Source organism: Miniopterus schreibersii (assembly GCF_964146895.1).
Source record: "Miniopterus schreibersii genome assembly, chromosome: 22".
NCBI classification, from domain to species: domain Eukaryota; kingdom Metazoa; phylum Chordata; class Mammalia; order Chiroptera; family Miniopteridae; genus Miniopterus; species Miniopterus schreibersii.
In genome coordinates this window covers 764,635-787,672 of record NC_138124.1, presented here as the reverse complement: position 1 = coordinate 787,672, position 23,038 = coordinate 764,635, and the positions used below count along the sequence as shown (strand labels likewise).

The following is a 23,038-nucleotide window of genomic DNA, read 5'->3' as shown; positions in this document are numbered from 1 at the left end:
TGACAAGGCATATTGTGACAAAATTGTCTGTGTTTTCTCCCTTTACACTGAGTGGCCCGAGATGGGGGCATTTGTTTACTTATATTTCAGGGAAGCAAACAGATTCTCTTAATCAGATTAGAACGGAGAACTCATACTGCGTCTCTCTCACGCTCTCTCTGGCTTGCTTTCTGTCTCTGTCTCTCTCCCCTTCTCAACAGTGAGATTTGCAGAGTGGAAGATTAAACCTCTAATATTTAACATAGTTAAAAACTATCAAGAAAATGATATACACCTTGGGGAAAATGCCAAATAATGCCGAGATGGCCTAAAACACAAAATGGATGACACGCACACACACACAAATACAGATACGCACAGCTTTCAATTTCCAGGGTGCAGTTCTGCTCGTCCAGGGGGTACCTCCTCAAGTCCATCATGCAGGCCGCAGTTGTGGTGATTCTGAAACACACAGAGGAGGGCGGAGAGCAAAGGGGGGGTGAGAACCATAACAAGGAAACTGCTTCCAGATCAGCAGCAAGTGGCCTCCAAGCAGGTCCCCTTCTCCAAGGTACACCCAATTCAGCATAATATATTCTGAATGGCTTTTCAGGATGCCGCAGGCCAGTTTTATCAAGACAAGCAACACAGAAACTTCAAGTCCTATAAAATTTTCTACGGAGTCTTGTTGAATTTGAACGATCAAGGCAAAGGGCGGGGTTTCTCGGGAAGCTCTTATCTTCACTCTCTGCTCTGCCTCCCGGTCTAGTGGCTCTGTGACCTTCATAGCACAAAATAAACGAATGCAAGGGGACGGTGCTGATTGGATTAGGATTGAATTCATGGACTTTCCACGTGACCTGTTCAAGTAGCTACATATCCACAGGCTGCCCTTTGGGCTCTGAGCCAAGCTTCTCCTTCATTCTGTTTCATTACCCTTGTCTGTTGGGCTGGATCATAACACTCCAGAGCTTTGCACCATGACATCGCCTCTCTTTTCAAAGAGAATACTGGGCTTCTGTTTTATTGATTATGAATCAAAGTTGAGTGGGTTAGCTTCCCTTGGGGTCAGCTGCAGCCGTAGAAAGGATGTATATCATGGCCCAAGGACATTAGGCCTCCTGCATGCGATGTTTACATCTACTGTTACGCTAAAATTATAAATTTTTATGAAAAAGAGAAAATGGCCTGTACCAGAAATGTTCACATTGTCCACCCGTGTTTGTACCTATCCACTTGAACAGTCAATAACTGAGATTACTATTTTTTGTTTTCCTTAGTCGTTCCCCAATATCACCCTTTAGAAACATGCACGCACATACAAACATGAGCATGTCCAAATTGTTTGGGGACTCACACTTAACGTGACATCATGTCGAGTGCCTCGTAGGAAGTATCCAGAGGGAACCATGAAGCTAGAAGAATTGGTGAGAGTGTCCCCAGTACCGTTGCTGACCTGTCTTCTCTGTCTGGTGGAATAATGGTTATAAAAGGGAGCCCCTTTCCTATTTACTCAAGGAATAATGTAAGAGTATCTATCTACCATGCTTCTTGCTCCAGGAGAAATGCATAGCAAACCCTCTCATGGTGGACAATCAGATACAAGTGCCGCTCATGCTACAAAAGGTGGGCACAGGGATGACACACTGGGAGAAGGAACAGGTCTGGGTGCTGCTGGGGCAGGAAGGCAAGAAAAGGGAGGGGGGTAGAAAGATCCAGAAGGGTGCAGCATGCCCGAGTCCCTCCCTCAGCCACAAAACCTTCATCCAAGTTGACTAAACTCATGGTGAACTTGGGCGGTGGACTTTCTGAGTGAGTGGACCAAATTTTGCACCCCTGGGGCTGTGCAGAAACCACAGGAGGGAACATTGATCTACCCTTCACAGCCTGAAGCATTGAGAGCTCAAGTCTAGCTAATGGAGATGACCAAGGGCAGGGGAGCCACAGCGGCCTCTGAGCTCTGTTGGCATCATTTCTAGCCTGTGTGTGTGTGCATGCCTGTGCCCATGCATGGGTGCGCATGCACACACACGCCTCATCATGTGTTTTCCTAATAAATTTTATTTGTCCCGAGAGGAAAATTTACCAGCATCAGCTCCACTTCCGTGGTCCTATGGAATCTGAGAATTCCACTACTATTTCTAAGGACTAGTTGACGAGAAATATGACTGGGTGAGGACTTCCCCACTATTACTCTTTGGCAGATGCATTTTTTTTCTGGTTGTTTCTCTTGTTTTTTTTTGATTGAGAGAGAGCAGCGCTTAAAGTCCCTATAGTTGAGATGTATGTTTCTGATAGAAAAGCCCAGAAACTAATTGACAGTCAAAAAACATATATATTTAATGGCACATGCCATTATATTTAAGGGCACATGCCCAGGTTGCCGGCTTGACCCCCAGTAGGGGGCATGCAGGAGGCAGATGATTGATGTTTCGCTCTCACATTGATGTTTCTCTCTCAGTCCCTTCCCCTTCCTGTGTCTCTAAAAATCAATTAAAAAGTCTTGAAAAACTGAAGGAGTCACATGTAGGCCACCAAGCGGGGTTGGGGACACAGTAGAGGAGAAATAGAAGCAGAGGGGCTGAGAAATCGACTCTCCCCTCTTTGCCACTACAGGTCTCCGGTCTGAGACAGGCTGGATATGAAGGAGTGACCTTGGGTTCAGAGTATCTACCATCCTTCATGGAGGGGCACAGGAAGCCGTCCTGTTCGATGAGGAACTAGCAGGTTTTGTACACTGTTACCTCTATTTTTTTCATTTTTCGGAAGTGAAAATTCATGCAATGAAACAGGAAACAAGCAAAAGTAAAACACATGAAAATGAAGATAAAAATAGTCATAAGCAACATGGTTGCAAGACTAAAATCCTCAAGGTTATTAGCCATCTGATAACCTGTGAGAATCTATGAAACTCTTAGCCAAGATCCTTCTTTCTTCCTGAGAGGAAACTGCCCCCAAATTTCCAAGGAGCCCGGGTTTGATTTTAGGAGGGTGCGGTGCCCTGCCCAGAGCATTCTCACATCACTGGGGACTTGGGCAGGTGCAAGAGGGTCACATCACCTTTTTCGGGTGAGCTCAAGCCTGTGCTCGAGCTCAAAGTCAAGGGGCTATTGGAATCATTGAGAAAATAGTTCGTTATTTGAAACAACCTCTTATCACAATGAGAACACGGATGCCCTCGAATCTCTGGGAGTACTCACTGACATTTCTGCACAGTCATCAGCGTAATGGATTAATGGCTTCCCAGAAAAAGACTGCGATGAGGTACAAACCTACGTCATGGAAAGCTCACCCCTAGCCAGAGATCTCAATCTACCCTTGATTAAGCACAAACCGTCACTGCTCCCGGGCTGGGCGTGAACAGGAAAGGGAGCCCGGAGGAGCTTGATGGCGACTGACCCACCAGCGTGGGCTACTGCTGGGTACTCAGGGCAAAGCCAACCCCAGACTACAGGGGTGAGAAAAATTCCACCTTCATGCCTCGGGGACACGGCCCGGCCAACTAGTGTCCCAGGGACATAGCCAGGAGGAAAGTCATCTTTGTTGGGTTGAACATCCATCAACAAGAGACTAACAGCAATTCCAGGGCTCCATAACCCTACATGAGGATTTTGCCCATAGCGTCCCCAGCTGCCCAGACCCCCTTCAGCCCCACACCATGGTACCTATTTACACAATGATACGGTGTATTGTTGGGGTTACATACACCGGCCCATCCCTGACTTGCCATGTCACCAATGATCCAATGGGCACCAAGTGAACAGAGAGGGGAGGGAACATAGGGTTGGGGCCAAGGAGGGAATGAAGGGTGGCCCACCAGGGAGAGCACTCACACTTTGATTTTTACACAAAACACGATATATAGATTGTGCATTGTGTATGTGTGTGTACACATAATGTAGAATATATAGCAGTGGTACTTCAGCTCACATAGAATATGTAGACAATATGTAAGAATTTAATAAAACTATCAGTATTTTGACATACCAATGTGCTTTTCTGTCCAAAAATTCAAATTCATATTCAAATTCAAATTAATCTCTATAACTCTGTGTGTCTTTTCGCCCAGCTGGTGTGGCTCAGTGGTTGAGTGTCTATCTATGAAGTAGGAGGTCACAGTTTGATTCCCGGTCAGGGCGCACACCTGGGTTTTGGGCTCCATCCCCAGTAGTGGGCGTGCAGGAGGCAGCCGATCAATGACTCTCATCATAGATGTTTCTATCTCTCTCTCCCTCTCTGAAATCAATAAAAACATATTTAAAAAATTAAAAAGAAATAAAGGCAGAGATTTCTAGATGAGCCGATTTGCAAGGGAAGCAGATGGCAGGGTAGCTGCTGAGCAAGTGTGGAACGTGGTGGCCTGGCATTTAGAATTTTTCTCTCTGACAGCTAGTCCACAGAGATCCGAAGACTTGTTTCAAAAATATGAGGCTCTAAAGAGAGACCCAAGAAATACATTGAGACAACATTGGAATGAAAACAGCAACTTATTTAGAAACCCACTTCCTGATACAAGAGGCTGCTTGAGATGTAGAATGATGTAAATTTGACCAGAGAGATATTTTTTAGGTTATTGTAAAAGTCTGTTATTGAAAGTTTCTCATAGCTTATTATTACATCACTATTTAACTTTTATATAGTTAGTCTTGACTGTTGTATGGTGCTAAAGCCCCAACACATTCAAATGGAGTTTGAAAATTTAACCCAGTCCTGTCCTTCATATTATATCACTCTGTGTGCTGTGATCTGAGTGTGTCTGTACCCCAAATTCATAAGTTGAAATCCTAGCCCCCCCCCCAAAGTGGTGGTATTAGGAGGTAGGGTCTTAGGTCAGGGTGGTGGGGCCCTCATGAATGGGATTAGTGGCCATTTATTTATTTATTTATTTATTATTTTTATTTTTTAAATAGATCTTTATTGATTTCAGACAGAGGAAGGGAGAGGGAGAGAGAGAGATAGAAACATCAACGATGAGAGTCATTCATCGAGCCCACAACCCGGTCATGTGCCCCGACCAGAAATCGAACCCCGATCGCCTGGATCCTAGGTCGACGCTCAACCGCTGAGCCAGGCCCAGCCGGGTGATTAGTGGCCTTTTAGAAGAGACCCCCCAGAGCTCCCTCGCCCTGCCACATGCGGGCGCAGCAGACGGCGCCTGCACTGCATGAGGTCCTCGCAGACACCGCAGCTGCTGGCTCCTTGATCTTGAGTGTCCGCCTTCCGGGCCTCTGAGAATAAACGCCCGTTGCTTATAAGCCGCCCTGTCTGCGTGTTTTGTTATAGCAGCCAGAGCAGACTCACACACTAGTCTCGCAGGGTTAAAGCTCTGTGCTTTCAAGGGAAACCTAACCTACCCTGCCTCTGGTAAGAAAATAAAGAATCCAAAAATAAAACTGGAGAGAGCCCCAAACGGAAAGTCCTGTTCCAAAGCCAAGGAGGCCTAGCTGAATTTTTATTCATGTTTGCTTCCCCACTACACACACACATGTGCACACGCATGTGCACACGAGCACTTTCAATTCAGTGTCTTTGGGGTGGAGGCAGGTGAATGAAGGACATGGCTCCTCATTTTAGGCTCACGTGGTTTTTGGATAATTCTTTGTACGAGTGATGTCTTGTCAGAACTCCCAGAACTTTATAACCACATCTCTCATTTCTGGGCAAAGACATAAAATGCTGAAAACATCCCAAAGAAACATCGAGCTAGACTCTTTTCACAGGGACACATGGCTTGGGTGACATGTGGCCCCCGTTTTTCTTTCTTGGGGTTAAAGGAACTCTGATTTTTGCTAAAACGTTGACTCTTGCTCTGTTGATTGCTGTTTGGAGAAAGTCACTAACATTTTTCTACCTAAGGCGATGTTAAGTAATTTCCCTTCGTTCATCTCGCAGAGAAAGTCACAGTGGTGTGGATTTTAAATAGATATTATTCTGCTTTCACTTAGACCTGCTGGAGTCTTCGCTGGAAGGCTACTGACTCGTAACATTTTGACATAAAACTTAAAACTATTGGGTCAGTCCTTGGAGACACTTTCAGGCCAGGAGATCAAGAAAAACACATACACAAAATTACTCTCAAACAAAACAACAAAAACCAGCGTATATATAAACTCTTTGGTTAATCTCTCCCCACCCACTCCCCCGCCCACCCGAGGACACAGACAATAGTGTGGCGAAGGACTGGGGAGGGGAGGGGGTGCAGGGTGGAAGGGGTCAATGGGGAAAAAAGGGGACATCTGTAATATTTTGAACAATAAAAACAAAACCAAATAAAGCCATTTACCGAAAGAAAAAAAACACACGCATCAAAAAAACCAGTGCAAAGTCCATGCAAGAAACAAAATAATTTTAAGGGCGCCATTGAGCAAGGGGGGGGAAATTCACAGCATCACTGGAAGGCCTGGTGGTTTCCAGGGCAACCAGGGAAGCCCCGGACCACCCCGGCCCCAGACAGCAGCCTGGTTTCCAATTCCAGCGAGTTCATTACAGTTCATTACGAGGGCTGGTGCGAGATGACTGTCACCGGGAGCCTTGCGTTTAGTCACTCCCATAAATACTGGAGGCACCGCCTCGGAAAACTCCATGGGGCCTGGATCGGCCTAACTAAGCGTTTTCTTCCGACTCCGCAGAAGGCTTTGGGAGAGCGCCACTGAGCGCTCTGCAGTGCCAGGCTGATATTCATGACGGCCTTTGTGGCTGTAATATGGGAAACCCAGCCCGGGGGGATCTGGTTCTCGGATACGGCAACCCAATTAGATCCAATCAGCCCGAGCAGGCTGTCCCCTTGCTCGTGACTCTTATAAGTCACAGCGATGCCCCAAATCCTGTAAGATTTCTTTTTCTGCAAAGCTCAGAGTTTCACGGATCTCCTCATTAATAGGGGGACACGGCCTCCCCGGCTATTATGGCCTCAAGTGGGAAATTCAAGGCGACCGCGAGCCCCGAGGGGCAGACAGACCTGAGCCCGTAGAGCACGGTGCCGTCGGGGTGAAGCCGGATCATGCGGTTTTTCACGGTCACTCCGTGCACGAACGACTTCTTGTCATTTAAGAAATAAGTGTCAGGCACCCACAGCTGGTCCGCCACGCGGTTGTCCAGCGTGAGGTTGAGCGGGATCCCGGAATAGGCGAGCCTCTTATCTCTCCAGTATTGTTGGAAATACATGGTTAAGGTGTAATCCTGGAGGGGGGGAGAAAAAGAAAAGAAAGAAATTAATTAGTCTGTGCTCAGCCACAGGCACGCTTCCCCCCACTGGCCAAATGCAGGTCGGGATCCAGGAGAAACGGACGTTGCTTTCAGGCGGGGGGAGCTGCGGTCGCTGTCTGTAAACGCAATTACCAGGCTTAAATACTCAGAAACCTGAGCATCTACGTTCTTTTTTACAGGCAAAAGGAAAGAAACCATTACTTGTACAGCGGATCCTGGAAAATATGTGGAGTTTGTATGATGCTGTCTTTTAAATGCCGTCTTTTAAAGGTTAATAGGAGTAGGTCGTGTCTATAAACCCCCCGTTTCATTCAGGTAAAAACGAGACGAGACAAACTGGCATCTTAAAAGCCACGCAGAGCCCTGGGCGGTGTGGCTCAGCTGGTTGGGTGTCGTCATTGCACCAAAAGGTTGCGGTTTCGGTTCCTGGTTCCCGGTGGGGGCGCCTGCCCAGGTTGCGGGCTCATCCCGGGTGGGGGGCCAGCAGGAGGTGGCCGATCGATGTTTCTCTGTCTCTCCATCTCCCATCTTCTCTCTTTAAAAATCAATTAAAAATATTCTTAGGAAAAAAACAACAAGAATGAATATAATCTGTGTGATCTCATAGGGGTGCTTTCCGGGATTTTTTTTTTTTTTTTAAATATATCTTTATTGATTTCAGAGAGAGGAAAGGAGAGGGAGAGAGAGAGAGAGAAACATCCATGAAGAGAGAGTCATTGATCGAGCCCACAACCCAGGCATGTGCCCTGAGCGGGAATCGAACCCCAATCGCTCGGATCCCAGGTCGATGCTCAACCGTTGAGCCACACCCGGCCGGGCACTTTCCAAGATTTTTAAGTGAAATTAAGTGAAGTTCAAAAGAACACACACATGCGTACAATTACCTTCTGTGTAAGAAACGACCAATAAGGAAACACGCGTGTAACTGTCTAGCAGTTGCACATGGAAGCGTCTGACTTCACAGACTTGCAGGCCACATCTGCAAACACCCCGGCTCGTGGGCAGCGAGAGGCCCGATGGCCAGTCAGTCGAAGAGCCCATCCCGGACCCAGATCTCTGACATCCCACGCGATGCTCCTCAGGGCAGTGCCTCTTTATCACCAATCTCAAGAGCATTGGAACATGGAGACGGCTGCCGTGACCCAGAGCGCACCTGGGCAGTGTTGCACCTGGGCAGAGACACCTGGGCAGAGACACCTGGGCAGAGTGCACCTGGGCAGAGACACCTGGGCAGAGTGCACCTGGGCAGAGCGCACCTGGGCAGAGCGCACCTGGGTGCTCCTCTCCAGGTGCTCACAGGCAAGGAGCTAACAAAACCCATACGATCTCCATAACTAGAAACAAAGTAAGTTTTAAGCTATAAGGCTCCTAAAAATCAGAAAAGAGGCGGGAGCAAGATGCCAAATGGGCTGGAGAGTCCTTACAGAGGTCTGACGAGATGAGAGGAAACACAAGACTCTTCCCCCCAGACACGTACCGGGCAGAGCTCTGTGCGCGGTGTCACCTGTGTGAAGTCACCCCTCCCCACCAAGAAAGGATTCCCACAGGGCAGGTGGCACTGAAGACAGGCCTGGCTTAGCTACATACCAGGGAGGGGCATACACGTGGGAGGGGCAGGGCTTGGGGAGGGCAGGGGCCGAGTGTGGGGAGAGGCAGGGAGAGGCAGGGTGGGGCTGGGAGGGGTGGGGCCTCCAGCGGAGCAGGACACAGGAGACCAGCGAACCCCTTCCCCACGCTGGGCGCAAGCTCAGGGAACCTCCCCGGGGAAGGACGCGCTTAATTAGATGAGCACACAGTAGGACAGGCTGGCAGCCCGTCTTGGCTGTGGCGCAAGCAGACGTATCCGTTCTTGGAGACAGAGCACGTTGGCAGAGGAGGAGGGAGCCAGGGGTCAGGGTTTGCAGAAAGCAGCTGCCCACGGGGCCGCCAGCCGGCCTCTGCTGTGAGGGAGGCGCCCGGATCCCAGGGCTACCCCTCCCGTCCTCGCTGCCCCCCTGCCCAGCCCTGGCTGGGTCCCGGCTCACAGAGCTCGCTCGGGGTATAATTCGCTGTAACCTGATTTGAGAAGACTGCACCTTGGACGAAGGTAGAGACTCGCAGGCGGTGCAGCGAGTTTATAAACTCTCCCTCCTGTGAGTTCAGTAATTGACGCCCTGGGAGTGTGCACGAATCCTGACTCACATCCCTGTGGCAGAGGCGTCTCCGCAGCCCTGGGCGCCCTGAGAGCGTTTGGCTTCTGCATTAGGTGCAGATCAAACCCCGAAACGGGGGTGGGGAGGTGGCACAGATACATGGGGGGCCCTAAGGAAGGGCACTGATGGCCTGGCCCCCAGGCCCCTTGGCAGCCAGCACTCCCTCCCCATGAACATCGCTCCATTCCCCGGCAGCCACCCCAAAGCCTGGCCAGGGAAGTGGCCGGGTTATCCTCGGGCTCCTGAGTCACACGTCCAGTGGTGGGGATTCTGGTGGAGACTCGGTGCTGTCCCACCTCGGGCCCACACTGCCTGGGGGGGGTGTGTGTGTGCACACCCGGCCCAGGACACTGGGAGCCCCTCCAGGTCTCTGCTCCACCAGGTTCAGCCGGATGCGCCACAGTTGTCCCTACGAGACAAGCCTCCAGCTTCTCTGGTTTGTACTGTGACACGTGAGGTAGCTCCAGGCCACGGCACGCAGTGGACAGAGGTCTGGTGATGAGAAGGGGCACCCCAGGTGCCCTCATCCCGAATTCTCCAGGCCCCCGAGGGCCGGAACCCCTGGGCTGGGATGCCTAAGTGTGAATGATTTCCTTACAGTGCAGTTGGTCTGAACTGCGGTAGCCTCTCAAAACCATCAGGTGAGATAAAACGCCTCAACTCTGTCTCTCTGTCTCTGTTATAAAAGGCTTACGATGGACTTAGAATCAGCATAAATACTGAAATAAGCATTGTATTCAAATCAGAGCCTCTCAGGAAAAGAATCTTACAAACAAAATCATTCAATTAAAGGACCATTTATTGCTCTGGGCTTCCTTTTAGGGAGCATAGAGGCCTTTGATGAAATCATTTCCTCCCTCTAAATGCATGTGTGTGCATGTGTGTGCGTGTCTGTGTGCATGTGTGTGTGCATGTGCATGAAGGTGTGTGTGTGTGCAAGTGTGCATGCAGGTGCGTGCATGTGTATGCGTGTCTGTGTGCGTGTGTGTGTGTGCAAGTGTGCATGCAGGTGCGTGCATGTGTATGCGTGTCTGTGTGCATGTGTGTGCATGCATGCACGTGCGTGTGTGATCAAATCAACCAGCACGAAGCGCTGACATCCACCAGGACGCATGTCTCCCCACACTCGCATCACCTTTACAAAGCAAATACCGGTGGGTGGATTTCCAAAAGCTTGTAAGTCATGTGTTTCGAATTTGCCTAATGTGTCTATTGGAAAAACATGACACAGGGTTTTAGGTTTTACCCCCGATTCCAAAATTCCATTTCAGGCAAAAATCAGAGTTTCTGGGCGAGACATCAGGCCGGCCCGGGGTCCCCTGGTTTGGAGCCAGTGGGCTCAGGCAGCACTGGGTGGGGCAGGAGGCAGCCATGTGGGCAAGGAAGGGTTGCTGGCACCCACAGCTCCAGGGGGACCCCTAATTACTGGGGCTGGGAGCTGGCGTTCTTTTGTTGTTAATTGTCACCCGAGGGTATTTTTTCCATTGATTTTTAGAGAGTGTGGAAGGGAGAGAGAGAGAGACATCGATGGATTGCCTCCTATCCCTGTCCGGACTGGGGCCAGGGATCAAACCTGCAACCCAGGTATGTGCCCTTGACCGGGAATCGAACCCGAGACCCTTCTGTGCTCGGGCCGGCGCTCTAACCACTGGGCCACACGGGCCAGGATGGAGCAGGAATTCCCTAATGTGAGCCATTCAGGAGCCATAGGTCTACTCATAGGTAGCTGTCCTTCCAAACTCTCCCCTTAACAAACAACAAATTAACAAAAGAAAACCTCAGCCGGGCTCTGGGCGCCTAATTCAAGCGGTTCCGACGAATCGCAGGAAGAGACAAACAACTTCGCTCTCCTCTCCTGCGAATCTCCTGGCACTTATCGCATTACAGCGACAAGAATACATATTCGAAAGTGAAAATATCGCTCATTATTCGGCAATTAAGTAATTGACGAGATTTCCCCAGCCCAGGAAATGAAGGAAAAAAAAATGACTAACCCCGAGAAAGAAAGGCAATCTCCACACCCCGTTTCAGGCTTGAACGGCAGCTGGGGAGTCGCGGGGACGCCTGCGTGTGCACCTGCTCAGTGGGCTGGTGACACGGGCCGCGCAGGTAGGTGGTTCTCAGGCCAGGGAGAACGGAAGATGCCTCCGAGCGGCTTACATAAGCCCTCAGCGCTGGAAGCTTCCTCGGCAGGCGTTTCTGCAACCGAGATATGAAGCTGGGGAATCGCGGCACTTCCATGGCCGAGATTTATTTAGAAAACTCTAAGCCATTCCTTTTAGTGGCTTAAGGCATCCGTCTCCCCTCCCACAGCAGACACTGAGGCCTCGAGGTTCCCACTCGCTGAACCCCTATGACAAGTGGGGCAGCATTTCCCTCTCTTTGGGGTATCCTCTTTCTCCCTTCCTCTTGCCTTAAGCATCTAGCGAGTGTCTACCACAGGCCAGGAACCCTGCTGGGTGTTGGGGACCCAGAGATCAGCAACACAGCCCTGGCCCGTGTGGCTCAGTTGGTTCAGCATCTTCCGGTGCATCGAAGGGTTGCCAGTTCAATTCCCGGTCAGGGCCCAGGCCCAGGTTGCGGGTCTGATCCCCAATCGGGGTGCATGCCGGAGGCAATTGACCGATGCTTCTTTCTCCCTTCCTCTCTCTCTAAAATCAATAAAAACATATATATATATATATATTTAAATATATCTTTATTGATTTCAGAGAGAGGAAGGGAGAGGGAGAGAGAGAAACATCAATGATGAGAGAGTCATTGATGGGCTGCCTCCTGCACGCCCCCGACTGGAGATCGAGCCCGCAACCCGGGCATGTGCCCTGACGGGGAATCGAACCCCGATCGCCTGGATCCTAGGTCGACGACGCTCAACTGCTGAGCCACGCCCGGCAGGGCTAAAAACATATTTTTAAAAGAGAAACACATCGTTTGTACCTTTAAGTAGCTCATATTCTGGTGGGGTACGCAGAAAATCGAACCAAAAAAAAATTGCAGTGATGAAGAGAAGGCGCTTGGCTTTTTCCCCCAGCCCCCCAACCCCGTCTCCACTGACAACCATCCATCTGCTCTCCATGTCTGTGAGTCACACCAAGGACACGCCAGCTACAAAGGAAAGCCCGCTCTCTCACCCACGATGCGGGTAGGAAGGACCCAGCCCGATACTTTAGGGGGAAGTCAACCCCAGGGTTCAAACAAGTCTGTTCCCACAAATGTATAGGAGCGCTGGATTTTTCTTAAGACGTTGTTTTCTGCTGGGAAATATTTTGAAATTATACACATTTGTAAAACGGCTATAGCACTAACAAAGACAAAACCCCCGAACCAGAACATCCTGCCGGCCTGACCCCTGTGGCTGAGCTGACCTTCAGGGCTCATCTCCCACCCTCCCCTCCCATCGAAAATTGAGGACAACCCAATTTATAGTCAGTTGACCCCCCTCTGTGTAAAGAACACCTTCACTAAGTGTCACCCCAGTAGGTCCCCTTTACTTGTAAATTGGTGGCCCTACCATGGCCTTTTTTATAGGACATTGTTTATTCACCCCTCCTGTCCCCATCCTGACTCCAGCCTCAGGCCCTTGCTCCCCAGTCACTGTCTCTGGTCAATTGTGCTTTTCTGGGTTCTCCATGGATGAACCCAACTGCCTCCTGAGCCTTCCATCCAAACGCCCCACATGCAACGCGAGCTCAGTACGTCTAAAGCTATCTCATTACCTTTCTACCCCAGATCTGTTCCCTGCTCTGCACCACCATCTACCCACTCGCTCAGCCTCACCCCAAGCAGAGGCTGTGCACCTCCCGCTTCCTTCTTTCTCATCTGACACCCACCATCCACTCGGCCGCTGGGTTCTGTTGGTCCCATTTCCTAGGCACCCTCCAGATCTAGAACCTAACTATGAAGTCAGCAGCAGCTGAGGGTCTGCACCGCTGTCCTCATGATGAGGGATTGGAGGTGAGCTCCCGGGCTCCCAGACTGCACCCCAGAAGAACATTTACCTCTCGGGAGCAGGGTGAGCCCAACACCAGGCCTCAGATGTGTTAAACAGAATAGACAAGTCGACCAGATGTCTCACCCTCTATGTAACAGACGTTCTGATTCAACAGAAACACTGTCTAAAGGGACTTTGGATCATGCTTGTGAGCTAGGGAGTCATTGCATATTCTGGGGAGTCATTGCATATTCTGGCTTATTTTAAATAAGTATTTATCTAAATAAGACTCACTCAAGACACCAGACTGCTCAGAAAAATTATATATATTCCAGCAACTGTCACTGATTAATAGGCTTGCAAAGGGGAGGCAGTGGCTCCCGAATACGTCACCCAACCAAAGGTGCTCAAGAACTGCCTGTGAGAGTCGGCCACGTTGCTTGTGCAAACTGCCTTCAATTCCTCTGTATCTGAGAGACAAACACCTCGGTGAATATTGCACCTGGAGACCTGTGAGCGATGTGTCCACGTCTGTGTGGTGTTCACCTCTGTGCTCTTCCCTGGCTAGAGCACGGTGCCTACGGATGGCCACGAGGTTAAGAACTCTACCCCCTGGAATAGTGATGGCCGTCTCCTGGGTTACACGGTTTATAGAGCTCACATGATTAGATTTGCTGAGCTGAGTATCCCTTAAATTATTTCTGTCTGAATCTCTTCAAGAGAGCAGACAAAGCAAAAAGAAAAAAAAAAATTATAACGGTTCAATAGAAAAAAAGGCATTTATTTATCATAAAATAAACGGTGAACATTTCCATTTTAAACCAAGAGCCCCTCCTATATACTTATACCGAGAATTCAAAAGGCCTTTGATTTTATATACGTGTCCCTGTGTTGGGATTTAACAATGGATTTCCTCTCCTCAAAGGCGAATCACGTGGGTTAGTGCTGCCACACATTTAAAGCACTTTCGGTTTCCAAGAAGATGAGCTATTTTTAGGCAGCAAGCCCATTCATGGCTGAGATCACGTCTATTTCTGGATCCTACCCAGAAATTGTTGGGTTACTGCTATTACACAAATCATAATAGTAACAACGCTACACATCCTATCACTGAAAAAGATTGGCTAGGTCGTTTTTTCTGAACTATTATTAATTTTAGCAGAAGTACTTGGATGGACATCTCTGCGCGGAATTACACAAAGCTGTCCTATCTCCTGGGATGTTGCAATCAAAGCCTAGGGTCCCAGAAAGAAACCAAGATGCGGGTTTTCACACACTCAATCAAGCATAGCACCCAAGGAGAGAGAAACACAGGGCTGACCTTCAGAAAGCAGACAAATTACAGTTTGTTCCTGCTTTTGAACAAAGGACACTTTACATTTGTTTTGCATCAGGCCCCACAGATTATGTAGCTGGTCCTCGTCGTGAGTAGTAAATGATCCTTTGTCTCTGACCCGTGAGTCTTGTGTCTTCGGCATCCACAAAACTGCGGGTCAAATCTCAGGCCCATCGCTGTTTTTGACACACACTCTCCTGCCTCTCCTCCTACCCACTGGCCCCTCTTCTTTGCTGCTCCCCCAACTCTTGCTTTTCTTCTTCATGCTGGAGCACCCCAGGACTCCTTATTCTGTGCCAAATGTACCCATTTACCAACCAAACGTTTGTCCCTTTTCTGCTCCATCTACACTCATTTCCTTGGTACCAAATCTACCCACCTAACCAAATTTACCTACTTAACCAAATCTACCCACTTAACCAAACTTACCAAATCTACCCTCTTAACCAAATCTACCCACTTAACCAAACCTTTGTCCCTTTTCTGCTCTATCTACACTCATTTCCTTGGTGACCTGTGACCTCTTCTAGCTTCGTGGTTTTACATTCTACCTATATACTTAGTCTTCTCAAATTTTATCTCCAACCCAATTTTTAAATCAAACTCCAGAATCAGCTGAACATACCCAGACTGAACTGTTTACCCCCAAGACAGGTCCACCTTCCTGATTCACTCGACCGTATCCCATCCTTAGCTACTCAAGTCAAAATCTCCCGTAATTTTTCACTCGCCTCTTTTCCCACATTCTTTTTCCACATTCCACATCAATCCATATGAAATTCTGTTGACGCTACATTAAAAATAGAGTGGCGTCCGACCACTTCTCTTCACGGCTACGGCTACCACCTTGGTCAAACGCAACGTGCCTCCCACCCTGAGCTACAGTAGCCTCCTGACTGGACCTCTCTTCTCTCCCATGTTTAACACCCGCAGTCACCTCCCATCTATGTCACAGTGTTTGGCTGTCCCAGGCTTGTCTCTGCTCCATCCCTCCTCTTCCACTCTGAGCGCCTCCATTCTTAACATGTTGAGCAATCTCTTTAGCTGATGGCTCCCTGTTCTTATCTACAGGCCAGGTAACCTCATGAGCACTGATTCTTTATCCAACTGCTCTCCCGACAGCTCTTTTTGGTAGTGTCTTTATCTCTCCTTTCTCTTTCCTTACTGCCCAGTCCATTGCCAGGGCCCACCCCAGCTGCACTGGATCAGAGATGTGGGACGTAAGATCCAGCAATGGTGGTTTGATTTTTTTAAAAAAAAATCTCCATTAGGCCCTGGCCACTTTGGCTCAGTGGTTAGAGCATTGGCCCGTGGACTGAAGGCCCGCATTCCATTCCGGCCAAGGGCATGTACCTCGGTTGCAGGCTCAACTCCTGGCCCTGGACAGTGCTCGAGTGTGAGGCAACAAGTCAGCGTGTCTCTCTCATATTGATGTTTCCCCCCCACACACACTCCCTTCCACTCTCTCTGAAAAGCAATGAAAATATATCCTTGGGTGAAGACTAACAAAAAAATTTAAAAAAAATAAATAAAAAGCTCCATTAGCCATTCTGATTTTACCCCATGAGTTCCTATTCTGATCACTATCTTGACTTAAAATGATACCGAACCCGATAACGTCATTAAAACCAGGAAACTATTTCCTGACATCAACAGCCTATATTTAGAAAGCCGGCACGTGTGGACCGAAACCCGGGCACATGGATGGCTCCCGCCACGCGGTGCTGCGGGGAGGAAGTGTGCGTGCCAGGCGCGTTGCGAGAACACAGCCTTCCCACCGGCTCTGAGTTCCTGGCGGGGCCCGGTCCACTCTCACTGCAAACCGTTCGGAGCTGTCTCAGAGACACCGTCAACGCCACATCCGAGGCTGGCACAATGTCAGAAGAAAATGGGTCTCTAGGACCATAGGCTTCAGAAGGGGCTGTAGCCAGGCGTCCCAGGACGGCCTCCCAGCACCGTGTCCCCCACTCCAGACCCTGATGCTGCAAATAACCGTGGGCATCTACTCAACATGCGCTGTCACCGATGATCTGTTCAGTAAACTAAGAGGAGAAATGAATATTTCCGGATACTTATTCAGTACGTGTCGGCTTCGCTTGCTCCCTGTAGCATTTCGTAAAGGACCTTTTCGTATCACATAGTGTCGTCACATAGTGGTGTATTCCTGTTGTGGATTTAGATAAGAATCCAGCACGCCTGTGCTATTCATTCTCATAGATTCAATTTCTTTAAGCTGCTGCGTGATGGTTATACTTGTTTTAATTCACTGAATATCTGCTTCTGGTGACCCTAGAGCTGTCTCTGATTTTTCCCTTTCGGTGCACACACGGGAGATTCAGAATTCACCAGGAGACGGTGAAATGTCTATGGGGCCACCAGAGTCATGAAAGGATGGTGGTGGTTTTTTTTGTTTTTTTTGTTGTTGTTTTTTTTAAATATATCTTTACTGATTTCAGAGAGAGGAAAGGAGAGAGAGAGAGAGATAGAAGCATCAATGATGAGTCATTGATCGAGCCCGCAGCCTGGGCATGTGCCCTGACCGGGAATCAAACCCCGATCACCTGGATCCTAGGCCGATGCTCAACCGCTGAGCCATGCCCGGCTGGGCGAAAGGATGGTTTTGATTATTAAAATCTCCACATTTAAAAATATATATATATATATATATATATATATATATATATATATTTATTGATTTCAGAGAGAGGAAAGGAGGGGGAGAGAGAGAGAGACAGAAACATCAATGATGAGAGTCATTGATTGAGCCCACAACCCGGGCATGTGCCCCGACCGGGAATCGAACCCCGATCGCCTGGATCCTAGGTCGACGCTCAACCACTGAGCCATGCCCGGCTGGGCCACATTTTTTTTTTTGGAACCTGGTCAGTAAAATAGAACTACTCAGTTATTCAAAAGGGAGACATGGTTTTCGAAAGCAAGGGCACCCTTCTGCAGACAGCTGTGGTCCTGCCAACGTCAGTGTAAACTCTGACCTGTTCATATCCACACAGCTTATGGGTCCATTTCTTCCCTTCCCGGGAGCTTGGAAATGTGTGCGGCCAGATTCGGCGGTGACATACCCAGAGATGTCAATTCATTAGCTGCCCTGTTCATCAGAATTAGAGTTTATAATTTATGATGGGCAATGTAATTAACGGCCGGTGATTTAATCGGTCATGAATCACTCGATTTATGTTCAGCTCTGAAACGGAAACGGCCGTCACTGGGAATGTATAGGGTGTGATATCACAGGAGCTACAAATCTTTCCGCTGGTGCCTGTTGGGCTCGGACTGCAGGTGCAACCCTGTGTCCTAAAGAGACCATCATTCAAGGTGAACCAGGACGGTGCTGGCAGTGACGGACGCCCCGAAAGCCCCGAGACTGACTCCCTGGCCCCGACAGCCCACCGTCGAATGCACCTTCGTGAATGGGGACCTGGGATGACCTGATCGCCTTCCGGGGTAGGATGGGAGCCAGAGAAACGACGTCTGGACCTTGGTCACCGCCCACGATGACTTCCCAGGGCTTTCTACAAGCTAGGGAGGGCTAAAGGTGGCCAGAAACCCTCCAGGAACTAGGAGGTGGGCCCAGGACAGGTTCTCCCTCAGCCCCAGAAGGAACTGACCCTGCTGGCACCTTGGCTGTGGGCTTCCAGCCTCCAGAGCTGTGGGACAGCATGTTCCTGTTGCGTAAGTCACCGGTCTGTGGACTCTGATGGCAGCCCTGGCAAAGTCACACGATGCACGTTCATGGAGAGAGGTGGTGATGGCTACAGAAAGCTGTGAGTGCTGTTAGAATAGCAATTATAAAAAAAAAAATAAGCCCTGGCTGGTGTGGCTCAGTGGGTTGGCACCATCCTGGGCACCCAAAGGTTGCTGGTTTGATTCCTGGTCAGGGCACAGGACTGGGTTGGGGGCTCGATCCCCAGTTGGGGGTGAGCAGGAGGCAGCCAATGGGTGTTTCCTTTGGCATTTTTGATATTTCTCTCTCTCCCTCCCTTTCCCTTCCTCTCTCTCTAAAAATCAATAAAAATTAAAAAAATAAAAATAATAACGCTGGGGAGAAGGGAACCCTCATGCACTGTTGGTGGGAATGCAAATCGGTGCAACCACAATGGAAAACCCCAGTACGGGGGTTCCTCAAATAAATTAACACTGGAACGATACACGCCAACAATCCCACCTCTGGGATTTATCCAGAGAAGATGGAATCACCATTTTGGAGAGAGAGCTGCACCCCACGTTCCCGGACGCCTCATTTACAGCAGTTATGACGTGGAAACAACCTAAGCGTCCACCAGAAGGCCAACAGGTAAGATGTGACCCGTACACACATTGAAATATGACTCAGCCCCCCCAAAAATAAAAAAAAAATAAAAAAAATAAAACGAAATATGACTCAGCCTTAAAAACAGGAAAATCTTTCCACTCGTGACGACACCCATGAGCCTTGAGAGCGTCACGCTAAGGGAAATAAGTCAGGACAGAGAAAGACAAAGGCCGTGTGTCCCACTTAGATGTGGACTCTAAGACCTTCGCATTGTTCAGGGATAAATGTGCTCATCAAAAAGAGGAGACGGGGCACTGGTTCCTTATAAAGAGAGGCACAGGGGCATCCCACAAAAGTAGTGCATTTGTTTTTTGGTAAATGTTTTAATTGATTTCAGAGAGAGAAAGGGAGAGAGAGAGAGAAACATCAATGATGAGTCTTGATCGGCTGCCTCCCGCATGCCCCGCACCAGGCATCGGGCCCATAACCCGGGCATGTGCCCCGACCGGGAATGGAACCGGCGACCTTTTCGGTGCAAAGGACAATCCTCAACCCACTGAGCCACACCAGCCATGGCGACAGGTGGAGGTTTTGAATAGAATGAAATAGCCAGGGAGAGGGGTGGAGTAAGGACCTACCATCCCGAAGAAAGGGGCGGAGGTTGACCATCAACGAAACCACACTCGGGGGTGCAGTGAGGAAGCGGCGGGAGGGCCGGGACATGGAGCTTGCAGGGTGGTCAGGAGTTGCGAGGCCACCAGCCTGGACAGAGACCGTCGATCGGGGTGGGGAGCCCAGAGGACAGGGGCAGCCTTAGTGAAAACAGTTTCCGCAGAACCGTTAGGCGAAGTCCAAGGGCACAGGGCAGGGGGAGAGGGAGGGAGGCGCGATCCTCTCTGGCAAGGAAGGGAAGGACTGCGGCCGGCGGGGGGAGCGCAGAGGGGAGCCTTGGGAAGGGAGATGGATGATGGGGGGCCAGGGAGAGAAGGGGGGCTGGTGATGCCGGGAGAGGGAGTGAGGGGAGCCGAGCCCCGGAGGAAGTGAGCAGGGATCAGCCACGGAAACGGAGCAGAGCGAAGGGGCCAAGAGGCGGGAGAAGGCCCAGGGTCTGGTGGACACGGAGGGAGCACAACTGCTGGCTGCTCTTGGGGTGCTAGTGGGCACCTGGTAGGATGCGGAGCATGAATGGGGGTAGAGACGGGTCAGGTTCTGCAGCAGATGCTCCGGGGAACGTGAGCTCAGGAGGCGCAAGGGAGATGCCTCCTTCCGTGGGCAGAGGAGACGGGATGCAGTGAGTGGGCGACGTTAGGAGAGAGTCAGGTGGGTGATGGATGGATGGATGGATGGATGGGTGGATGGATGGGTGGGTGGGTGGATGGATGGATAGATGGGTGGATGGGTGGGTGGATGGATGGATGGATGGATGGATAGATGGGTGGATGGATAGATGGGTGGATGGATGGAGATGATGATAGATGATAGATAGATAGATAGATAGATACATAGATAGATGATAGATAGATAGATAGATAGATAGATAGATAGATAGATAGATAGATGCACAGCTAGGATGGAGAGGTAACTTAGGAAATAGACAGACAGACGACAGAGAGACAGACGGGTAGGATGAATAGGTAAGTCGGGTAGACAGGCGGAGACGTGGGGGGAGGGACTACACTAAAAAGACACCGCGATGTGGAAATACCACAGTATGGCTCTCTCTGGGGGGTGGAACGATGGGTTTTTAATAACGTTTTATAATTCCCAAATTTTCTACAAAGAGGGTGTTTTATTAGCCAGATAAAACAGTCCGATTCTATGTTTAGAGGATAATTGGGCACAAAAGCAAAACAAAACGCCGAGCCATTTGGAGGCGCCAACAGAGACCGAAGCTGTACATTCGCCGCAGCGCCAGTCGGCAGGTTCCCGGGGCTCCTTTCAGCGCCTAACGCTGGGCTTGGAGTCACAGGGCCCAGGCCGCACCCTTGGGGGACTCATCATCTCGGCCGCTTCCCGAGGCTCTGGGTGCTGTCCTGCTGAGGTGCAGGCAAGGAAAGGAGGTCGGGGCGAATGAACCTGCCTAGGCCCAAGCAGTGAAAAGGGGGAGCCCAGAAGGCCCCACCCCAGCCCCCTGCCCTTAGGACCTCGACCGGGAGAAGGGTCTGAGCCCTGTGAAAGGGGCACAGGGGCCACACCCCGTTTCTCTCTCTCCCCCCCCCTCACCTCCTCTCCCTCCACCATCTCTCCCTCCCTCTCTCTGTTTCTAAAATCAATTTTTAAAAAATATATATCTTTATCGATTTCAGAGAGAGGAAAGGAGAGGGAGAGGGAGAGGAACATCAATGATGAGAGTCATCGATCGGCTGCAGCCCGCAACCTGGGCATGTGCCCTGACCAGGAATCGAACCCCGATCGCCTGGACCCTAGGTCGACGCTCAACCACTGAGCCACGCCCGGCCGGGCTCTAAAATTAATTTTTAAAATGTTTGGTTTGCAGCAGAGTCGTGTGTTTCCCCATGTTCTCACAGCTGAAAATGAAGAGTCTCGACCTGCATTTCAAGCATAAGTCAAAGATTCACGTCACGTCCATGTTTAATCTTAAAACACTATCATCGCTACAGGATTTCCTAAGATCGCCCCTGTTGTTCATCAGGCCCGGGCCATTCCTTAGTTCTGTTAAGACCCACTCAGGCTGAGGGTGAGTCTTCAATTTTTCATCCGTTTCCGTCCGTCCAAGAGACTGATGTCTCTAGACTCACATGAGACAGGGCGTCTCCATCCGGGAGAGACCGACGCTGGACGCTGTGGTCATCATCTCACCAGACCACCAGCAAGGGGGACAGGGCGCCGGGATTCAGAATTTATACCTGCGGTGAAGAGAGTTCCTTTGTTGGAGTGGAATAAATGAACTAAACTGGGGTCCATGAGCGAGTTAGAAGCTGCCGGAGAGGCTGCTGGGTGAGAGCCAACACTGACGTCTTTCAAACAGCGGGTTCCCAGGCACGTCCGCCCCGTATGGAATCTGATCCACTCCTTCCTCTCCCCGCTTCCTCGGCACCGGCTGTGTCCCCGGGGTCCAGTCCAACAGCTTTCAAATGCACCGCCTCCAGCCCTGGACAGTGTGGCTCAGTGGTTAGGGCACAGAAGGCCCCTTGCACAGAAGGGTCACGGGTTCGATTCCCAGTCAAGGGCAAGTGACTCAGTTGTGGGCTCGATCCCAGCCCCGGTTGAGGCGTGTGCGGCAGGCAGCCGGTTGATGTGCCTCTCCCACATCAATGTTTCTCTCTCTCTGTCTCTCCCCCCGTTATTCCCTTCCATTCTCTCTCTCAAAATATAAAATAAAATAAAATGAAATATAAAATAAAATAAAATAAAATAATAGAATAAAATAAAATTAAAATAAATAAAATATAAAATAAAATAAAATAATAGAATAAAATTAAATTAAAATAAATAAAATATAAAATAAATAAATATAAAAAAAATAAATAAAATATAAAACAAAATAAATAAAATATAAAATTAAAAAATAAAGTATAAAGTAAAATAAAATATAAAATAAAATATAAAATGAAATAAAAAATATATAAAATAAAATAAAATATAAAATATAAAATAAAATATAAAATAAAATAAAATATAAAATAATATAAAATAATATAAAATAAAATAATAAAATAAAATAAATAAAATAAAATAAATAAAATAAAATAAAATAATAAAATAAATGGAAAACTACCCTCAGGTGGGGATTAGCAACAAAAAAGGTTCACTGCCGGGACCACACCCCCACCCCGCACACCCCATCGCCGTGAGCCCTCAAACAAAACGCGAACAGGCTCTTCCTGGGTTGAGCCCTTCCCCAGCTCCTTGTCGACCAAGGATGGTTCCCAGCTGACCTCTGCAGAGCTAACTCCCACCTCTTATTACGCCCAGACCCTCTGCAAGGTCACCCCTAAGTCTGCAGTCCCGTTAGGTGCCCTCCTGACGGCCCAGGCAGTTGGAGCCCTGGCCAGCTGGGAATCACACAGGGCACAGGCCTCAGCTCCTGCTCTGTGCTGTGCTGACGCCCGGGGCGCCCTCGGCCTGGCTTCCTCCCAACCACCCTGCAGCCGCCCAGCATC

The 23,038-nt window shown here is 49.4% G+C and overlaps 1 protein-coding gene across 2 annotated transcripts in view; it reads right to left on the bottom strand.

Moving 5' to 3' along the window:
* Positions 1–23,038, bottom strand: part of GABRB3 (gamma-aminobutyric acid type A receptor subunit beta3) — a 107,788-nt gene that overhangs the window by 22,456 nt on the left and 62,294 nt on the right. For both annotated transcript variants that reach the window (XM_081124654.1, XM_081124653.1), the window contains exons 4-5: positions 6,938–7,158; positions 359–441 (exon numbers count right to left, since the gene is read on the bottom strand). In XM_081124654.1, coding sequence (XP_080980780.1) covers positions 359–441; positions 6,938–7,158 — 304 coding nt within the window. The remainder of the gene's footprint in view (positions 1–358; positions 442–6,937; positions 7,159–23,038) is intronic.